The 20,943-nt window shown below is 29.1% G+C and overlaps 1 protein-coding gene across 1 annotated transcript in view; it reads left to right on the top strand.

Moving 5' to 3' along the window:
• Positions 1 to 20,098, top strand: part of LOC111612567 — a 37,361-nt gene extending 17,263 nt beyond the window's left edge. The window contains exons 4-7 of the mRNA XM_023353798.1: positions 2,572 to 2,731; positions 7,725 to 7,856; positions 18,948 to 19,049; positions 19,184 to 20,098. Of these exons, the coding sequence (XP_023209566.1) occupies positions 2,572 to 2,731; positions 7,725 to 7,856; positions 18,948 to 19,049; positions 19,184 to 19,264 (475 nt within the window). The 3' untranslated portion in view covers positions 19,265 to 20,098. The remainder of the gene's footprint in view (positions 1 to 2,571; positions 2,732 to 7,724; positions 7,857 to 18,947; positions 19,050 to 19,183) is intronic.
• Positions 20,099 to 20,943: the final 845 nt, after the last annotated feature.

Below are 20,943 nucleotides of genomic sequence, written 5' to 3'. Positions count from 1 at the left end.
TTGGATTGAATAATTTCTATATTGGTCAATCACTAATTAGCAGTTAGGATCTGAAAACAATTTCAAATACAGTGGATGTTTATTTGTTAATTCAGCAAACAATTATCTAGAATATTCAGTAAAGAAGCATTCTCTGAAAAGTAACCAATCATTTGGAATTGATGGTAATCTAGTATGCTAGTATTCTGTGAATTGGAATTTATTTAGACACGTGATGCACTGAAGAATCTAATATGAAATACAGTAAATGTCTGGAAAATAAATATTTTATGCATATGAATCAATATGGATATAAATTTTGTAAAATAATGTGCTTATTAATGTTTTGCAGGTTTTTAAATCAATCTTAACAAGTATAGTCATGCATTATATCATCTTCAGGCTGATTAAATTTTGTGTATAAACAAACTAGAAGCATACAGTAGTGTGCAATGTAAAAACATACAGCAATGTCTGCTATGTTTAGATCATATAATATATTAAATTTTTCAAAAATATAAAAATTGCCAGTAAACCAGATTATTATTGATATTTTGACCTCTCTGGTTCTGTAGATACTGGATTTATAAACTTCTGCTCTATTGATTTTTGTTTCATTATTACTAATGGAATTTATAGTGCAGATGATTTCAATTTCAATTGTTGCAATTTTATTTGAAGGTTTCAGTTAAAAATGGTTTGATATTTCTTACTTCTGGTTATTTTGTCTTATCTGAAAATAATGATAAATTTATTGTGTCACTTGTGTCACTTTGTAAGAAGTTCATTAGACATATAGTTATGCTTCTATATGAAATTTGATCAATAATGAATTTTGTTTCATGATTATTTCATCATTGGTTTACAATAATACTAAATTATTTAAAAAAACATATATTATTTAAAAAGATTTTTTAATAAAAAATTCTGTTGTAAATATAATTGAATCATAACTTAAGGCAAATTATCCATAGAATTTGAAATTTTTAAAAGAATATAATACAGTATATTTATCTCAAAACTATAAAAGCTTAAGAATAAAAGTTTAGAAATGTCTCATGCAAAAAAAAGAAAGAAAATTAAGATTTTTTTACATGAAAAGATTGTATTGTTTATTGTTTTCCCTTAATTTCATTAAATGTTTCTACTAACCTAAACAGTTATTTATATTTTAGGGCTTATCACACCAGTGAACACAATGAACACAAAATTTCTTAAATTTATTTTATATTTAAGTTTACAATAGAATAAAAGAATTTTACAAAAATTAAATCTAAAAGGTATACAATACACCCAAAATGCATTTTGGACAAGAGGCATTGAAACACCAACTGAAAGGGACTGAAAAGTTCCTTTCAGTTTGTTTCAATGCCTTTCAATAAAGATAACACGATAAAAATTCATTAAAGTTACATTGAAATCCTAAATAACCATGAAGACATCACAATTAAGAAACTAATGTTATCTCACAAGCGCCATACAATAAATTCCATCTTTTTCATATTTTCTATAACCAAGCTAGCCATGGATAGTTCTACACATAATTAACAATAGTCATTAACACACTACTTTAGACATTAAATGATAAAGGTAATGGACATAATACTCACAATTGAAGTCTCTGAACTGTTGACTGAAACATTATATCAAATAAATTGTGGTATGCACCTACAATCAAATTCAAAGGAAATAATAATGTTACATACAATGAAACAATTGTCTACCTATCTATTATAAAATTTAATTCCTTTAATATTACTTATGAAATGCATTTTGGGTGTATTGTATACATACAGTAGAGCGTCGTTTATCCGAAAGAATTCCAGTTGGCAAATTTAAATTTTCGCTAGTGCTGTGGTGCTGCAATCTTTAGCTATATCTTGGGCTACTCAAATATTTTACGTTTTTGATACTAGATTAACTTCTAAAGTATAATTTTTTTTGTTTTTATATTTTTCGATATATTTATTTTGTTTGTACAAAATAAAGAATTAATTTTTAGTGATGCAATAGCCACAATTATTATTTTAAAAAGTTTACGTTAGTCTTAACATCGACAAAAATTCAATGCAAAGCGACACGCAACAGAGAAAAATTTCAGGATGGGATAGGTTAATATATTTTTTCGTACATAATCGGATATCCGAAAAATAAGTTATCTGAACAACGCCAGTCCCCAATTGATTTGGATAAACAACGCTCTACTGTATTAGATTTAATTATTGTAAAATTCCTTTATTCTATTGTAAACATAAATATAAAATAAATTTCTTAAATTTATTTTATATTTATATTTAAAAATTTATTTATTGGCGTGATAAGTCCTAAAATATAAATTACTGTTTAGGTTAGTAGAAGCATTTACGTGAAACAATGTTATAAATTTACTTTTTATTTAATTTCATGAATATAGATTTTATATTTTTCTATAAGTAGTTATTGCTGTACATATAAAAAATATATTCAACTAATATTTGTGAAATTTTTTGATTGTTTTGAATTAATGCAAAATATTGTGATAGTCAGAAACCCTTGGCCTATAGTAGATATGTACTACAGAAATATATAATTTTAAAATCTTTTGAAAATTAGTGAATCTGGTGATAATAGCTTTGAAGATAAAGACCATAGGAATAATGAATCAAGTGGTGTCATAAATGGTGAAACTAGTATTCACATAGAAGAAATGAATAGTAGTAAGTCAATTTTATTTTTTAAAAACTATTTTTTTTATTTAAGTTTTGGAAATAAAAAATTTAAATAAATGAAGAAATTTAGTTGTAAGGAAATACTAATTGCATAATAAATATCACAATAATAATAAAATTCAACATTAAAAAGCAAATAATTTAATAAAACATTGCAATTTTGTTGTTATATTAGTATACAGAATATAGAAAAACCACTATAATTCTCTTATTCCTGCAATTAAATTATAATATAATTTGTATATAAGTGACTAATTCTATGTTTACATTGGTGGTCAAAAGTTAAACAATAAATGCAAAAACTAGCATATTTATTTAGATAGGTGAAACAGACAAGCAAAAGTAAGATATGTTTACATAATAACCTAAACTAAGTTCAAATCTGCAAATTAAATTTGAATAAAGCATAGTCTTAATGCAAATTGATTTCGTCATAAAAACATCTCACTTATATGGTTACTTTCTGTTATTCAAAATGGTGAACTTTTAGACTGAAGAAATAGACTCACTACTTCAAAGAGCAAATGCAGCATGCAAGATTTGAAGGAGAAACAAATTTCATTGATATATTGGAATTTATTTTGTAGAATAATCCTTCTAAGTATGGATTTTATAATTTTAAACCTTCCACTGGTACATTAAAAATTTTTTCCTAAGTAGTTTCTAGTGTAGTAGTTTTTTACTTTTTTGAATGGATTGTAATTGAAAATTGTCAACTGAAGATAAGTTAGTGCTTGGTAATATTGTTTTGAATAAAAGATAATTGTTAGTGTTGTAACGAATAGTATATTCGGCCAGGAGCGTGGCCGAATAGCCGAATATTCGGCCAAACTATTCGGCTCGATTAACGCACGTATGAAAATTGGCGTGCAAACCACATTATGGCAAGGATCCTGCTCTCTATTGGCTCACTGTCACTACGCTTCGCCAATCGCATTAATTCTTGGCAGTTGTAGCGGATGGACAAGAGTGTCATCAAAGTATGTGATAAATGATGATATTAAATGTGGATAACAATGAAATGACCTACACGTGTAAATAACGGAAAAAGAACAGAGAAGGACCGTGAAGTGAAAATGTGAAAATAAATACTGACAATTTGAGCAGTGCGCAGCTGCGCACTGCTCAAATTGTTGCCGTGCATGAGAATTTATGTGCCGCTCAGGCGAGCATGCACACCGATTTGAATTGTTGTTTACTTATTTCTCGCTCTGTCTGCAACATGATTATTGCTGCGTATATTTCGATTAAATACATTAAATCAATGACAAAAGATAATATTTTGTATAAAAGTATGTTTTAAAATGAATTTTAATCTCTACTTTATAATAAATTATTTTAATTTTTATAGAAAAAAATAAGATTATATATATATGCTCAGAAAAATTTTTTGCTCAGAATCTGCTCAGCAAAAATTTTTTTTGCTCAGAGAAGTATATGTTCCACTCATCTACAAAAAAAATTAGAGGGTACATTGGACATCACATGGCAATTTCGGGCAGAAAAGTAGGAAGTGACATTGAGAACTGGAGGCAGTTTTGTGCAATGCCACCCAGCATTTCCACATTGAGGATTTTTATTAACTGACAGAAAATTTGAAATGACTTTTTTCTCACTTTCATCTTTTTTTCAGTGACTAAAACAAAAATTTTGATATTTGAAATTGATATGATAGAACTTATAAAATACTGTTTAAACATTGTGATCAAATGTATTGTTTGGAATTATTCATTAAAAAATTATTCAAAAATGATTTCTGTTGCTAACAAGGAGAGAGCCAGATGGAATTTTAGTTTAGTTTTTTTAATGTGCAACATTCTTATTTTATTATTTTACTGTATTATTAGTATTATTGCTTGTGTTTAAAGCTCATAAAACAGGAGATTAAAAATTGTGACATCATTTCCTGTTTAGTGAAAACAAGTCTCTGTAGATTTACTTCTTTTAAGTTGTTAAATAAAACTTTTATTTCTTCATATTTATTTTCACATATTTTTGCTCATGATTACATATTATGTGTTGTGGAGTTGGAGTTGTCGGAGTTGGACGTTTTAGAGTAGAGTCGATAAAATTCTTTCGACTCCAGCGACTGCAACCCTGAATTTTACTGTTGGTAAAATGTAAAGTATGAAAAATAGTTTTTAATTAGTATCTAAAGAAATTTCTTAGAAAACAGACACTTTGATAAATTTAGATATCAAAATATATTTACCTATAAAGGCCATTTCACACCAAAATCTTATGCATACCTTGTACGATGTGCTCTATACTTTCAGAAAATACTTTTTATAATTTAAATGAATATTTTCACATCACCTAGAAAGCTGCATTTTCTATATAACACATGCCAGGCTATGTATATTTTGCTATTGCCCAACAAAAATTATGAAACATGCGATACTTGACTGTCTTTGCATTTGTAAAAAGATATTTTAAACTTTATTTTATATAAGTTATATTCATATTTGTATTGAGTAACTCATATGCTATGTGAATCGAAATTGTGCGAAAAAAAATTGAAACTGAGTAGCATATGAACCACTGAAAAAGCAAATAATTTTTTTCAATGTGCTTGTGTATCGATTGATTGATTTTAGATATTGGCACGCAACACCATCTGCAATTGAGGGAATATGCCTTTCAGGTGTGTTTTAAGGTAAAGTGGTGCCTATTTGGGCATTATTGATGCAAAGAAAACCTGGAAAATGCACCAGCCAACCCATTGGCCCAAGCGCAAACTGGAGCCAACTACCACTGTTTAGGGATTGAATCTGCTTAGCTACTGGTGCAATATGGTGTTGGATGGAGAAGATGCACATGTTAAAACATATGCATGGATACATAAGACTAGGAGGGAGAGAGTCTTATGTATCTGTGCATATGGTTTTAATAATTGTAAATTTACTTCATTGTGGAAAGCCTCAAGATGGATGTGTAGCATCTGAAATGCATAGCATTAAAGGTATATAAAAAGTTGTTTTTATGGTCTTTGTCTTTATTTTAAAGAAGCAGTTATAAGATGCATAACATAAAATTACATATTATTAGCCAACATTTAGTGTTTTTTAAATAAAGAAGACAGTTTTCTACAGAGACTTGTTTTCACTAAATGGGAAATTACATCACAATTTTTAATCTCTTGTTTTATAAGCTTTAAACATGAGGATAATAATGCTAATGATGTGGTAAAATAATAATGTTATACATAAAAAAATCTAAACTAAAATTCCAAAGGTTTGAACTTTACATTGTCCAGCTTCAGTACCTAGCGTCTTATTCATGCAGCTAGTGCCACTCAGAGATGTGAAACTTTCAAAGACTTATAAGCTAAACACTCAATTTTCAGAGGCCCATTTTTTGGAAATGCTTGGACAAGGAGCTGTTTACATTTAGGGCTACATCCTCATCGAGTTTCATTTGAATTGGAGAACTGAATGTCTGTCCTTCTTCTTGTAAGTGACAGTTTAACATATTACTTTTGCTTTCCAGATGCCAAACTGATAAGGCTACCAGCACCAGCACCTGTATTAATTTGTAAGTAAAACTGGTGGCAATAAATAATTTTGAAGTGGCAAAAAAAATTATAAACTGGCAAACAGGACAATCCCTGTTTGCCAGTTTATGATTTTTTTGCCACTTCAAAATTTTAAACTTCAAAACTTTTTTGCCACTTCAAAACTTGTTATATATATATACAGTACACAAGTGGTCATCAGAAGTTCTGCACTCACTTTGCCTAATACAGATAATGACCATAACTTCACCTACATTGAGGTTTCGAATGTCATTTGTTCTGTCACCGATAGTGGTTATGCCGTCAAGTCCCAGGCCTTGATGGCATAACTACTAGGATGATAAAACATGCATTTGAGGCCAATCCTACAGTGTTTGTAATTCTCTTCAATATCTGCTTGAACACTGGCCTTTTTCCTACTCAGTGGAAAAAGGCTAGTATTAAATTGATTCCCAAACCACCAGTACTAACACTTACAAAAAATACAGACTGATCTGCCTTCTCCCAACTCTGGGAAAAGTGTTAGACGGTCTAATGATTAATAGGATCACATGGCATCTATGCAAACGTAGAGCCCTGCACCAGAGTCAGTTCGGCTTCTCTAAAAACAAAGGTTCTATAGATGCCATCCATCAAGTTGTTAATTACATCCACCAGGCTAAGCTTAATAATCAGCATATGGCAATAATTACTATTGACTTTAGAGGCGCCTTCAATCATGCCTAATGGCCTTTTATCCTGCATACATTACATGCTCATCACTGCCCTCAAAATCTCTACAAACTTCTTCAGTCCTATCTTAGCAACAGGAGTGNGCCTTGGCCCTCGGCATCGGAATTTTGTAGTGAAGGGGGTGATACAACATAACGGTTTTATTGAAGGGGGAAACGATTCGTTAGAGGTTGAGAAACACTGACTTAGACTAACTTGGCCTTGTAAACAAGGAATGGGGTTTTGGTCAACATACAAAAAAGTTGCCTGGGTCAATGGATAAATATTGTTTGTTAGTTTCTTTTATATTTGCAGAATAGGCTAGAAGTTACAAATTTTCTGTTGTTTGAGGTCTTTTTGCAGATTTGGAAAAGGACAACTGAAACAAAAAGGGGACACATGTACCCCTCTTTTTGTTTCAGTAGAGTTATTTCAGTACAGTTCAGTACTGGTCCATTGCAGGTGACATAATTTTTATTTTTAATTGTATGTGATTTTTGCACTTTATAGTGAGCTTCTGATTAGTTTATTCAATAGATGAAGGTTAATTATTTACGAAAGTTTACAAAAATACTTTAAAACCCCATTCAAGTTAAACAATTTGATGAATTTGAGTTAACCAGTTTAATTTAATATGTAAATCCCTATGCTAGACAATTGAGGAAAGAAAATGACTTCAAGTAAATGTGACTTTGAGTTATCCTGGTTTGAATTAACCATGTTCCACATGATGTATGTTGTCTAATATTTATTGTAATTTTAAGAAAATTAAGTTGTCATTTTTTTCACTAATTCTTTTTTATTTATTTTAGCAAACTAGGAATAATTGTAATGAACCATCAGAAACAGAAATAGTTGTTTCAGAAGCAAAAAAAATTGAAGAATTATTTGATATTCCTGTAGATGCAACAACAACAGATTTACCATCTGGTGTTTTATATAGGGTAAGTAATAATCAACAGTATAATAGGTAAAGTCATTTACTTAAGATTACTATACTCAGACAATGATACAAGAGAGACTCCATTAAAAATACAAAAAATTATTATTATAGTGAGACCTGGATAACTCAAATTGGATGTGGAAAAAAATTCAAACTTTGAGTTAAAATGTTTCAAGTTATGGAGGTTTGGCTAAAAATCAAGATTTTGTGATTGTTTTATTGATTGACCTATAATAAACTGTGTATATGATATTTCTGTGGAGATTACATTAATTAAGTAGAATCAATGTAAACCTCTTGATGTTCAGAAACTCAAAAATGCTTTCCTGAATGGTTAATCCATTTACTTCTAAGTGTTTAGTAAGAATTTTTTAATTGTACTCTAGAATTGTACACCTAGAATTGATCTGTTTTTTTTTTTTTTTTTATCACATACATACCACTCTTTACAATTGTTATACAGTAGAGCACCGATTATCTGACTCAATTGGGGACTCAGGTTGGTCGGATAACTGAAAAAATTGGATAACCGAAAAGAAGGAAAAAAATACATTATTAGTATAGTATATTAGGATATTAGTATATCCCAAGTAATTAGTTTATTAGTATATCGCTATTAACCAACTTTACGTTGAATTTTATCGATGTTTAGCCTAACAAATTTTTTTAAAATAATAATCGTCTCTATTGTATCGTTAAAAATTATTTTTAAATTATTTTATTGCTCACAAAACAAACAACCACTCATAATTAGAAAATTAAGTCTCGTTTAAATACTGGCCTCCCTTCAATGGTTGAGCCATTGATGCCAGCTAAAATACGCAAAAATTTAACAAAAATAATATTAAAGTAGCCAAGACATAGCCAAATATTGTAGTGCCACATCGCTAGCGGACTTTTGAAATTTGCCGACTAGAATGGTCGGTTAACCAATGTGACAGTTAATCAGGGGTTGGTTAATCGATGCTCTACTGTATTTTAAAAATTTTGTTACAAAGATTAAACTTTTTACATATTGATAGAATCAGACTATAATCATTTTTTAAATTAATTTATCAAAAATTTATTTATTTATTATGTTAGCTAGCCAGAGAAATTCATCAGCAATCAAATGAAACAAAAACATATGCTCAGGAAAATAAAGGTTCAAATGGCAGTTACAATATCTAGGTCACACACATGCTGTCTGAAAGTCACCACCTCATTCAACATCACATGATCACTGGCACACACAAACTATGAAAAAGGGAACATAAACTATAAAAAAGGCATCATACATTGCACAAAGAGCTTCGAACTCTATGATTCAATTTCAGATCAGCACTCTCAGAAAGTGGTGCTGGTTGCACTTAGACCAGTGTTTCTCAACGGGGGCGATATTGCCCCCATGTGGGCGTTTTTCCATGTTGAGGGGGCGATTAGTAACAATTTATATTTTGGGGGGGGCGAAAAACAATTTTCTGGGTGATATAGTAAAACATTATATTAAGAATAATTAGATATTTTATTCGTTATATCGTACAATAATTAAACAAATAACATTATGCTAGTCACTAGTCTATTCAATGCAGTACAAATTTGGTGTTAGCCTTGGCCCTCGGCATCGGAATTTTGTAGTGAAGGGGGTGATACAACATAACGGTTTTATTGAAGGGGGAAACGATTCGTTAGAGGTTGAGAAACACTGACTTAGACTAACTTGGCCTTGTAAACAAGGAATGGGGTTTTGGTCAACATACAAAAAAGTTGCCTGGGTCAATGGATAAATATTGTTTGTTAGTTTCTTTTATATTTGCAGAATAGGCTAGAAGTTACAAATTTTCTGTTGTTTGAGGTCTTTTTGCAGATTTGGAAAAGGACAACTGAAACAAAAAGGGGACACATGTACCCCTCTTTTTGTTTCAGTAGAGTTATTTCAGTACAGTTCAGTACTGGTCCATTGCAGGTGACATAATTTTTATTTTTAATTGTATGTGATTTTTGCACTTTATAGTGAGCTTCTGATTAGTTTATTCAATAGATGAAGGTTAATTATTTACGAAAGTTTACAAAAATACTTTAAAACCCCATTCAAGTTAAACAATTTGATGAATTTGAGTTAACCAGTTTAATTTAATATGTAAATCCCTATGCTAGACAATTGAGGAAAGAAAATGACTTCAAGTAAATGTGACTTTGAGTTATCCTGGTTTGAGTTAACCATGTTCTACTATAGTTCCTTTTTATAAACAAAATATTAACTTGTTAACTGAAAATATCAATTCTGTTTGTCAGCTGAACAACTCTAATGCTTATATATAGGTATAATAATCAAGCATTGCTTACATCTATATAAGTTACATCAGTGTAAAGTGTACTACTGTATGCTATTATTATATCACCAAAAGCAACACTGATTCCATACACAATCTTATCTACTTCCACTATACATAATATATAATTTTATTTAAATATATATTAAGTAATTTCATGAAAATTTAAATATTCTATGTTTTGGTCTGTTTTCCACATAAATAATAAAAAGCAAAAAAAAAATGTTTTAATTGTTTGAAGATCTACATATTTTGCATCCAAGAATCTCTTTATATATCTGATCATAGTACCCATCCACTTCCTTTGATGATGTCACACTTTGGGAGTAGTCACATTTATTCTTTTCTCAACTAGTTTTTCTCAGTAGTAATTTTCTGTCCCGTAATTGGTTAATAAGTTTATGACATCAAGTAGTTAGAATAAGCTGGGTCTTCTCACAGCTTATGCATTGGGGCTATGCAAAAATGAAATAATGAAAGTGAAAAATAATGGAAGTAAAGAACGCTAACTTTACAAATATGGAATATGATAGATTTAAGGTTGAATGTTTATTATTTTATAAGTTTTGTTTTATATTGATATGAATGAAAATGAAAATATATGTAATTATTTTAGGTGGAAACATTACCAAAAATAATATGTATTTTGACCTCAAATTATCAATATGAAAGACATTCGATAAGCATTTGACACAATCATACATTTTAAATGTAAAAATTCACTTTGTGTAATCTTTTACNTTTTTAATATATATATATATGGCTCTTTATTATTAAATGTTATATCGTTTAAATTCAATAATATATAATTTTATGTACTCAACAAGTTGAAATACTTTCCAAAAAATAACATATCATATTTGCTATATTTTTATTAGATGTAATGAAGATTAAATAGTTGATAAAAATGAAAGTAATTTCTGTTACATGAATAAAAATTACTAACAATAAAAGAATAAATTCAATAATCCTCTACTTTTAATTTTTGAATAATTCCTATTGCTAATTGAAAATTTCCAGGGACCAAAGGTCCAGAAATGTTTTTGAATTTGTCATTTTAATATATGAACTGATAAGTGACTGAATATATTTGAACTTTTTAATATTGATAGATTTATTTTTGAATCTTCCAAATTCTTAATTTTAAGATGCAAATAAATATTTGCTATTTCATTGTCTTCTTTCTTTTTTTACACTAGAAAATAGTGTTGTCTTCATAGTATTTAAATAAACTAACAATAAGTATTGTTGTTTTTATTAAAATTTATTATTGATATGTTCAACAGTCATTGTGAAAATTGATTCTTGTTTACTATAAGTTTCGATGTTCCTTTTTTAATAGGGAAAACTAGTGTTTAATTTATAAGTTTCAACTTTTAAATACTGTATACATAACTATATACTTTTATAAAGTATCTACCATAAATTCAGTTGTTGTAATGTTTCTTCGGACAAATTGTAAGAAATATGTTGTCAATAAATTATATTTGTATTACAAGAAATGAATGATAAGTTTATTTTTAATTATAAATCGTTGATAAATTGTAATTTCAAAATAATTTTCATTTAACTACAAATCTTTCTTGTTAAAATAATGTATTTCAAAATTATCCATACACACTTCAAAAATGTCTATAATCGATCACCCAATTATCATAAACATTTTATTTTAAAGTTAAAAAATATACAATTTTTTACAGTAAGTTGGACGAAGTGAATATATCTGTCAGAAGCATTAATGCACTTTAACAGTTCTACAGAACCACAGTCTGAATCAATTGAAATTTCTTGCATTTTCTGGTATATTGCCACTACAGTTCCTCCAATGCTTGCTTACACGCATACAACATCAGTTACATCCCAGTAAAGTATGCTATACTATTGTTGCATCATCAATAACAACAACGATTCCATATACAATCTTATCTACTTCTACTGTGCATAAATTTTAATTTTATTTAAATATATATTAAGTAATTTCATGAAAATTTAAATATTCTATGTTTTGGTCTGTTTTCCACATAAATAATAAAAAGCAAAAAAAAAATGTTTTAATTGTTTGAAGATCTACATATTTTGCATCCAAGAATCTCTTTATATATCTGATCATAGTACCCATCCACTTCCTTTGATGATGTCACACTTTGGGAGTAGTCACATTTATTCTTTTCTCAACTAGTTTTTCTCACTAGTAATTTTCTGTCCCGTAATTGGTTAATAAGTTTATGACATCAAGTAGTTAGAATAAGCTGGGTCTTCTCACAGCTTATGCATTGGGGCTATGCAAAAATGAAATAATGAAAGTGAAAAATAATGGAAGTAAAGAACGCTAACTTTACAGATATGGAATATGATAGATTTAAGGTTGAATGTTTATTATTTTATAAGTTTTGTTTTATATTGATATGAATGAAAATGAAAATATATGTAATTATTTTAGGTGGAAACATTACCAAAAATAATATGTATTTTGACCTCAAATTATCAATATGAAAGACATTCGATAAGCATTTGACACAATCATACATTTTAAATGTAAAAATTCACTTTGTGTAATCTTTTACCCTGTACTTCTGAGATACTGATAATCACTTGTTTTTTGCCTTGTCTTTCATATTGCTCTATCTCCATGATGTTTTTCAATTGATCATTAATAATTTCTATAATTTTCTCTCTATTTAACACTTCATTTCTACTTCTAATTCTAATAGTTTTTAACTCTTCTTTTCTTAGTGTTGGACTTATCTGATTGTTTTCTTCTTTCCATATGTCCAGATCAGAGTTATTTATCCTGTTCCTTCCAGCCTCAGTTTGGCTTTCCTCTTCCTTGTCTTCCTGCTGCACTCCTTTGATTTTCTTTCATTGCTCAACATTTGATTTTCTTCAAACAATTTCTCAAGCCATTCTTGCTTGAACTCTTCAGGCTCTATCACTGAGTCTTCAACAATAACTTCTCCATGGAACCAGCAACTCCACAGACTTTACCGTATATTCTATCGATGACACACTCATCATTGTTGTTTTCTTCTTACAAGCCAGTGGACATTTGTGTCTAATGGCAATGGCAAAGTGGGTTAAAAGTTTGTCAAAATTCCAAAACCACTTACTAATTATGAGGATAGTTTGCACAGTTTACAGTGAAGATAAAAAAATATACTTCGAACGCCTTTCAGGTAATGTCTATAGGCTGAGAAACAAGACTGCAATCACACAAGCAATTGTAGTTTTTCTCTAGTGGATCAAGGCTGAATGAATTTTCCCAATTATAGCCAAAAGTCCAAGAAGTGATGTAGATAATTTTATAATTTTCTCTCAAGTTTCTCTTCATACAAACTTATTATCACTGGTGTTATCTGATTATAATTTTAAAAAGAAATTTATTTATTCTTATAGCATATTTATTAATTGTTATATATAGAGGACACTTTTGACAGTGCTGGCTGTTGGCGTGTCTTTTTATGACTTAGTGCTATGATCTATAATTCAAATGTTTGCCATTAATTGTCTTTATTGAGGATGTCTTTTTCTAATACTTTTTTTTTAATTTTGTTCTTTTTACTTATTATTGGAGGAGTTGAACTTAATCCAGGTCCAATGTCTTGTACACCACTTTCTTCTCCTTGCAATAAAGCTTTGACTTCTGCTGGTAAATGTCGTCAATCTCCAAGCAAACCAAGATTGAAATCATCTCAACTGGATGATTATTTTGCATCACAGGATATTTTTTCTCAAATACCTCAGAAGATTCTGTGTTTTCTTGAGGAACATTTTGATACTATTCTATCAAAACTGGTAGAATTGTTGTCAAAATTTCACTGATTGTCTAATTTAAATAAGGAGCATGATGAACATCTAACTTGCCTGGAGGGCGAAATTACCAAACTTTCAACTTTTAAAACTGTATGTATGGATAAATTTTCTCTTCAGAATTATTATATAGACTGTATACAATGATTTGAAGAAAAATAGCATTGTCGTTTCTGGTTTGAGTGGTAATGATGTAAAATTAGTTAATAATGCTAATGGCTTTATTGAGTTGTATAAAAGACATAATGTCTATTCCTTTTATTAACAGTTATTGAATATCAGGAACTCAACTTGTATTGTTTGAGCTCTATAATCAAGCTGACAAATAACTTCTTTTTCAAAATTTAAAGAAAATTCAGGAGTTGCTGTCCTACTCGCACAATAGTCTTTGATGATTTGTCATATAGATCAAGACTTAGGTGTAGAAAATGGTTGCCTTTTTTTTGCAGAAGCTAAATCTCTGAATAAAAAAGAATTTCTGAAAGCTGATTGCTTGACAGGTGATGGTGACAAATTCACTTTCAATCTAGAAACAAATGAACTACAGAAGATTAATTCTTTTTTAGAGAAATCCAGCCAAAAGGGCTAATTGGAACAATTGCTAAAGAGAGGGATAAAACTTTAGTAATGAGAATATTGTCTTGAATTGTTAAGGAACATTGGACTTGACAGTGAATGACCAAGAGTTTGCATATTTATTGCAAAAGTTTGATTTAATTGCTTTCACTGAGACTTGGTTAACTAACTCTTATAAATGAGTTTTTTCTTTGTTGAACCCAGATTTGTTTTTATATGAACAATTTGCTAAAAAACCAACTGGTCCCTGCGTCTGTATGGTGGTCTCATTCTTGCAGTTTTCCAAAAACTAAGTTCTTCAGGAGTGTTGTTTAACTCTGACAAACCCTCATAATAATTAGATTTAATTGTAGGAAAAATTTTTGATCATTTAGTTATAGTTTGATAATTGTTCTTGTTTATTTGAGAATATATCTTTATGATGTACTGTTAGCTAAAATGGAAGATATGTTGAGGAATTTTTTTGAGGATGATAGTTACTTTAGGAGACATGAATGCTAGAATAGTCAAGGAACTGGATAATTTTTATGCTGGGATTACTACTAATGTTTTAAATTTCTGAAAATCTAATGATTTAATATTAAACCAAAGATGAAAAGGATTTTTACAATTAATTAAGTCATATGGATTATATATTTTAAATGGTCAATGTGTATCAGACTATCCAGCTAAATTTACTTTTCTCTCGACAGTTGACTGGTCTATCTGTTGTAGATTTAATGACAGTAAATGTGAAATTATTAGATTTTAGAGTTCTTGATATTTTTAATTCTGTTCATTTTTCAATTTCAGTATTATTTGGATTTCTGACAGATAGCATATTGACTTGAAAACTTCCAAAAATTCATTATACCATGTTTCCCCGAAAATAAGACCTAGCACAGGTTTTGCTGAATTGTGAAATATAAGACCTCCCCCTGAAAGTAAGACCTAGCAAAGTTTTTTTAGTCATAATGGTCATCGACAGATGGTTGTAAGTGGCCGTTGGCTTTTTGAAAGTACAGCCACTGATTGGTCAGCAGACAATTATGCCACATGGCATGATTTGCATAAGACTATGGCTTGGGAATCACAGATTTGCATAACGTTACGGCTGGTGATCGCTAATTGGTCGGCCGGGAATCACGCCCCATCACATTTGCGTAGTGCTACGGTTCAGTAAGCACTAATTGGTCATCGAGCCCGATGTTGACGCTATGAAAAGGTTAAGTTGAAGCGAGAGTGGGAAGTCCACTCCAGCATGGGAACTTCGTAAGTTCAGTTCGACACGACCAAATATACGTCACTCTTGTTTAAGTTAGACTTGGGAATTTTTTTGTTCAACAAATTCAACAATAAATGTGAATTTTTCTTCATGGAAAAATAAGACATCCCCTGAAAATAAGACCTAGTGCATCTTTGAGAGCAAAAATTAATATAAGACACTGTCTTATTTTCGGGAAACATGGTATATAGAAACAAGAAAGATTAAATAATTATTTATCTCTGATATATTTTGGTTAAAAGGACCTTTCTGTTGGATGCGCAGAGTTATTACGATGAACTATTAAAGACTTTGTTAACTTTGGCTTTACGATGTGGAATGGTTAAGAAAAATATTTTATTATCATTTGAGAAACAATGATTTGATCCTCAGTGTCTAAATTTAAAGAAAACAAAGAACAGAGTATTACAAATGTTTCATAAAAATAAAACTAGAAATCTATTGGATGAATACTGCAAATTAAATAAATGCTATAAATTTATATGTAAGGTGAAGAAAAAGTTATTGACAAGACTATGTCTTGTTTATAGACTATGTCTTGTTTATAAAATCATACTGCCCAATGTTCTTACCAGCATAGAGGTATGAAGGAGTACATGTCAAGAGTTGATATTTGGCACAGAGTATTAGGTGCCCAAATCATTTGCGCATAAAAAAGTCCAGACTCATAGGTAGTCAGCGGACTGAGAATCGAGCCAAAATAAAATACAAAATGGCGACCCTCTTCTACAAACAGGCAAAACAGCCACCTCACCCCACCAAAGTTGGGTAGGGGAGAGTACCACCCACAGTCATTCTAAGAAGTGAACTCTGACTTTAGGACTGAACACATAGTTTCTTCTATGTTAAATAAAATTTGTAATCTAATTTTGTAAATTTGGGAGTGCTTCAAATATGACGTTAAAACGGTTTTATGTCATTACAAGTGGGTTTTTTTTTAACATTACCTAGTATAGTAAAATCGTAGGACCAATAAAAATTTGACGTTATATTAGGGTCGTTGTTACATTCGATGACATTATAATCAGGTTAAACTGTATATTGTTTGTACAAAATAAAAAAAAAATAATTTCAGATGATACAATAACAACAATTATTTTTTCAAAAACGGGAACGTTTTGTTACACATCAACAAAAATTGAACCTGGGCTGACATGCAACGGAGAGAAATTTTGAAATTAGATAGGTTAATTTCATCAAAGATGCATCATGAACAATCTTGTGGTCGTGGCTGGCGAAGTTTGAATGATCATGCCATAAGCAGCGATATCAAAGAAGATAGGGGAATGAGAACGAGACCTGCCTTGAGCATCAAAGTGATTCCGTCTCCAAAACATAGTCTTGTTCCAAATATGGTTTTGCTGTTTTACTTGTTTTTGGCTAAAATAAACTACTTTTGAAGACTAAAAATACTAGACATTTTTGGTCATTAATTAATGAGTTAATTTCGAATTAAGAAATCATGTGAAAATACTATATTCCCCTCGGATTGGTCAAATTATTTGAGAGAGTCCAAACACAGTAATTTACATTGATTTACAGCTTTGGTAATAATGTTCCTCTTTTGGATGATCCTATCACTTTGAGTGAATTGGAAACTGTAATCAGAAAATTAAAATTAGATAAGGTCCCCCAGTCTTGATAACATAAGGAATGAAATGATAAAATACCTGTCTACAGAAATACTATTAAATATATTGGATATGTTTAATTCCTTTTGGTCTAGTTGCTCTTTTCCTTTATCTTGAAACAGATTGCTTTAAGGATGATTTACAAGAGAATAAGTAGACGTCAACTAATTATAGACTATTTAATTATTGTATTTAGAAAGATTTTTTCAACTATTATGGAGAATTGTCTCCAGAATTGGATGAATGAGTTTAATATTGTTACACCTCTCCAAGGAGCATTTATTAAAAATAGAGATGTTGAACATTTAACCTGTTTTATTGGTACAGAAAGGATGCTTACATAGTTTCCTGCTATTTACAGTCCTAAGAGCACAGTTTATCTGCTGAGTGTCCTTCTGGTGAGAGAGAGTGTCACTGCAGAAAATCAGTTGCTCTTCCCTAGGATGTCATCATGATACTGAGGTTACAGCTCCATGGCAGGTTATGAAGGATATCCGTTGGATGGTGAAGGTACACGTGCTGATGACAAAGAAGACAGCTGGAATCAGACAAACTGGGTGAAGCAAGAACTGTTTCGCTCTTTCTTAGTGTGTCACAGAGTTCACAACTCACACAATGGGGAGAGACTCTCTCTCTGATGTGCTGACACTGTACACATGTTGACTGACCAAGCATGAGTGGTAACAGAGTGCAAAAGCTTTGTGTCCTTGAATATTGGGGATTATATCAATCTCTATTTTTCAAGCCATCATTCTGATTGGTTGATCTCTTTCATCCATGCTTTCCAAGTGGTCATTTCCTCATTACTAAGTGTAACAGGATCCCGACTTGGATGCGGGAGAGGTCAAACTCGAAGTTAATTTGATCTCCCAACTGGAGGTGGTCAATATTCAGACTGCATTCTTTCTACAATATATGACTTCATGTCATGTTTTAACATAAACAAAATTCGTGTCTAGCTTCTAACATTTTTCTTTCCTTTTAAAACAAATGAAAATTTGCAAATTTTGTGACGGTTTGGACCTATCCAGAACCACACAATTGTAATGTATTTATGTATTTTTCTATCACGAATGCATTATGATTATAAATTTTGTTGCTTTATTTAAAAATAGTTATTTTTGTTTGTATATACTTGTTTTCTAAAATTATAATGAAATGAGGTCATTTGATTTTCAGTCACTGTAAAATGGCACTATGTATCACATTTGTATAGACTCCCAGATTATGTTTATATATATGCACTGTATGTTTAATGAATGACATCAATTAGCAAAATTTCTATATAAATATTTGTCAGGGATGTTTAAATAAATGAATTATTTACTAAAAATGTTGAGGCTATGGTAAATTCATCAAAATTAAATATATTTTTATTTTCTTCTAAACAATAACATAAAACAAGTGTGTCCATTTTGCATGATTTAATTGTTTACTTATGCAAATTTATGATATTAATAGGCAAACAATCAAGTTTTTATTAATTTATATAATTTCATTAGGTAAGGACAACTTATAAATACACTGCAGAAGATGCTGATGAATTATCTTTTGATGCGGGGGAAATAATAGCTGTTATTGAATATAATGATCCAGAAGAGCAGGTAAATATTAAAATCGGTTTTCAATTTTAAAATATTGTTATATTTTAATAAATTTTTTATTGATTATAGTATGATGATAAACAAAGAATGATGAAATTTTAAAATATTCAGAATTTTTTTTTTCATTTTTACAGGAAGAAGGTTGGTTAATGGGTTACAAAGAAGCATCTGGAGAAAAAGGACTTTTTCCAGCAAATTTTACAAAACCTATTTAAGAGAGATTTATTTTTGGCATTTAATAATAATTTAACAAAACAAACCTTTTCATTATAATTGATTTAATAAAGTCAGTTTTAATTACTATTTATTAACACCAAATCAATCTTTCTTTATCTGTATTTTCAGATTTAAGTTTGCTAAAGTTTTTTTTATAAGACAAAGTAAAATAATAATGATATTGGAAGTTTTTTTTTGATGATGATGATTAGGAGGAGGAGGAGGAGGATGATGATAATTTGAATATAAATTGTAATTTATATTCTAAAAAGAGAGTATTTTAATTAATTTTTTTTTAAATATCTATGTACTTAAATATTCTAACTTGATAAAAATTAAACAAAAATTCGAAAAATGTTAACATCAAAGCAATATATTTCATTTGGCAAGGCAGCATTCATAGTTTTATTTGTAAAAAAATTGAATTTAGATAAAATTTTTAATTGAGCTATTGTATATGCTTATTTTCGTAAGATAAACCTCTTCAGTCCGTCCTTTAGGAAACGGTTTAAACGTAATTTATTTGTTGATTTATGTTATAAGCATTTAATTTGTCATATTATAAGTTCTTTTGTGTTAAAAGTTTTAAATACTATTAGGAATTTTGATTCGGAATTAAATTTATTTCAAATTTATTAACTGGCATTTAAAATTAATCATAGGATTTGTACAGCAATGTAAAATACTTTTTATAACAATACATGTAATGCTAAACTACTAATACCATAACTTTAAGTTTCCAATTAATTTTCATTTATTTTTTCCTTTAAATTAATATTTTAAGAGTCCTCACTTATATATTACATTTGTAGTAAAGAACATTAGTTTTATTGTAATTAAGTTTATTGTTCCTGTGTACTACTAATATTTATATATGTGCATAGGCCATTATTTAAAACAAAGCTTGTGCCAAACAGTAATATTTTAAATTTCAGTTAATAGTTAAAAAATATATATATACATATATTTCTTTTCTCTGAATTATTTATAAATGCAAGCATACAAATTAATCTTATATGTTTATATGATTATCAGGTGTTTAAAATATATTAATCAAATTAATATTTTAATGTAATGAGATAGATAATTTGTAATATGATTAACAATCATTTAAGTTATAATTTTTTTTATTGAATTGAAATTTTAATTTTTATTAATAGCATGTTTCTTTTCAAGTTTTAAGGGAAAATAAGAAAAANTATAAATAAATATACATATATTTCAATGTAATTATAAAATGAATATAAATTCTAATATTACTTTTGTTTCTATAAATAATCATTTATTGTCAAAATAACTTATTTCTTTATACTGAATAGTGATATTGTTTAGTAGTTAGAATGAAAAGTACATAAAATTAGCAAAATTACATATCTTTATATCTACTGTAATCAGTCTATGGAATTTTTTAATATATATATATATGGCTCTTTATTATTAAATGTTATATCGTTTAAATTCAATAATATATAATTTTATGTACTCAACAAGTTGAAATACTTTCCAAAAAATAACATATCATATTTGCTATATTTTTATTAGATGTAATGAAGATTAAATAGTTGATAAAAATGAAAGTAATTTCTGTTACATGAATAAAAATTACTAACAATAAAAGAATAAATTCAATAATCCTCTACTTTTAATTTTTGAATAATTCCTATTGCTAATTGAAAAT

This window comes from Centruroides sculpturatus, unplaced genomic scaffold (genome assembly GCF_000671375.1).
Source record: "Centruroides sculpturatus isolate CEXI.00-Female unplaced genomic scaffold, Cexi_2.0 scaffold1664, whole genome shotgun sequence".
NCBI classification, from domain to species: Eukaryota; Metazoa; Arthropoda; class Arachnida; order Scorpiones; family Buthidae; genus Centruroides; species Centruroides sculpturatus.
This window is presented reverse-complemented; position numbering and strand designations above follow the sequence as displayed.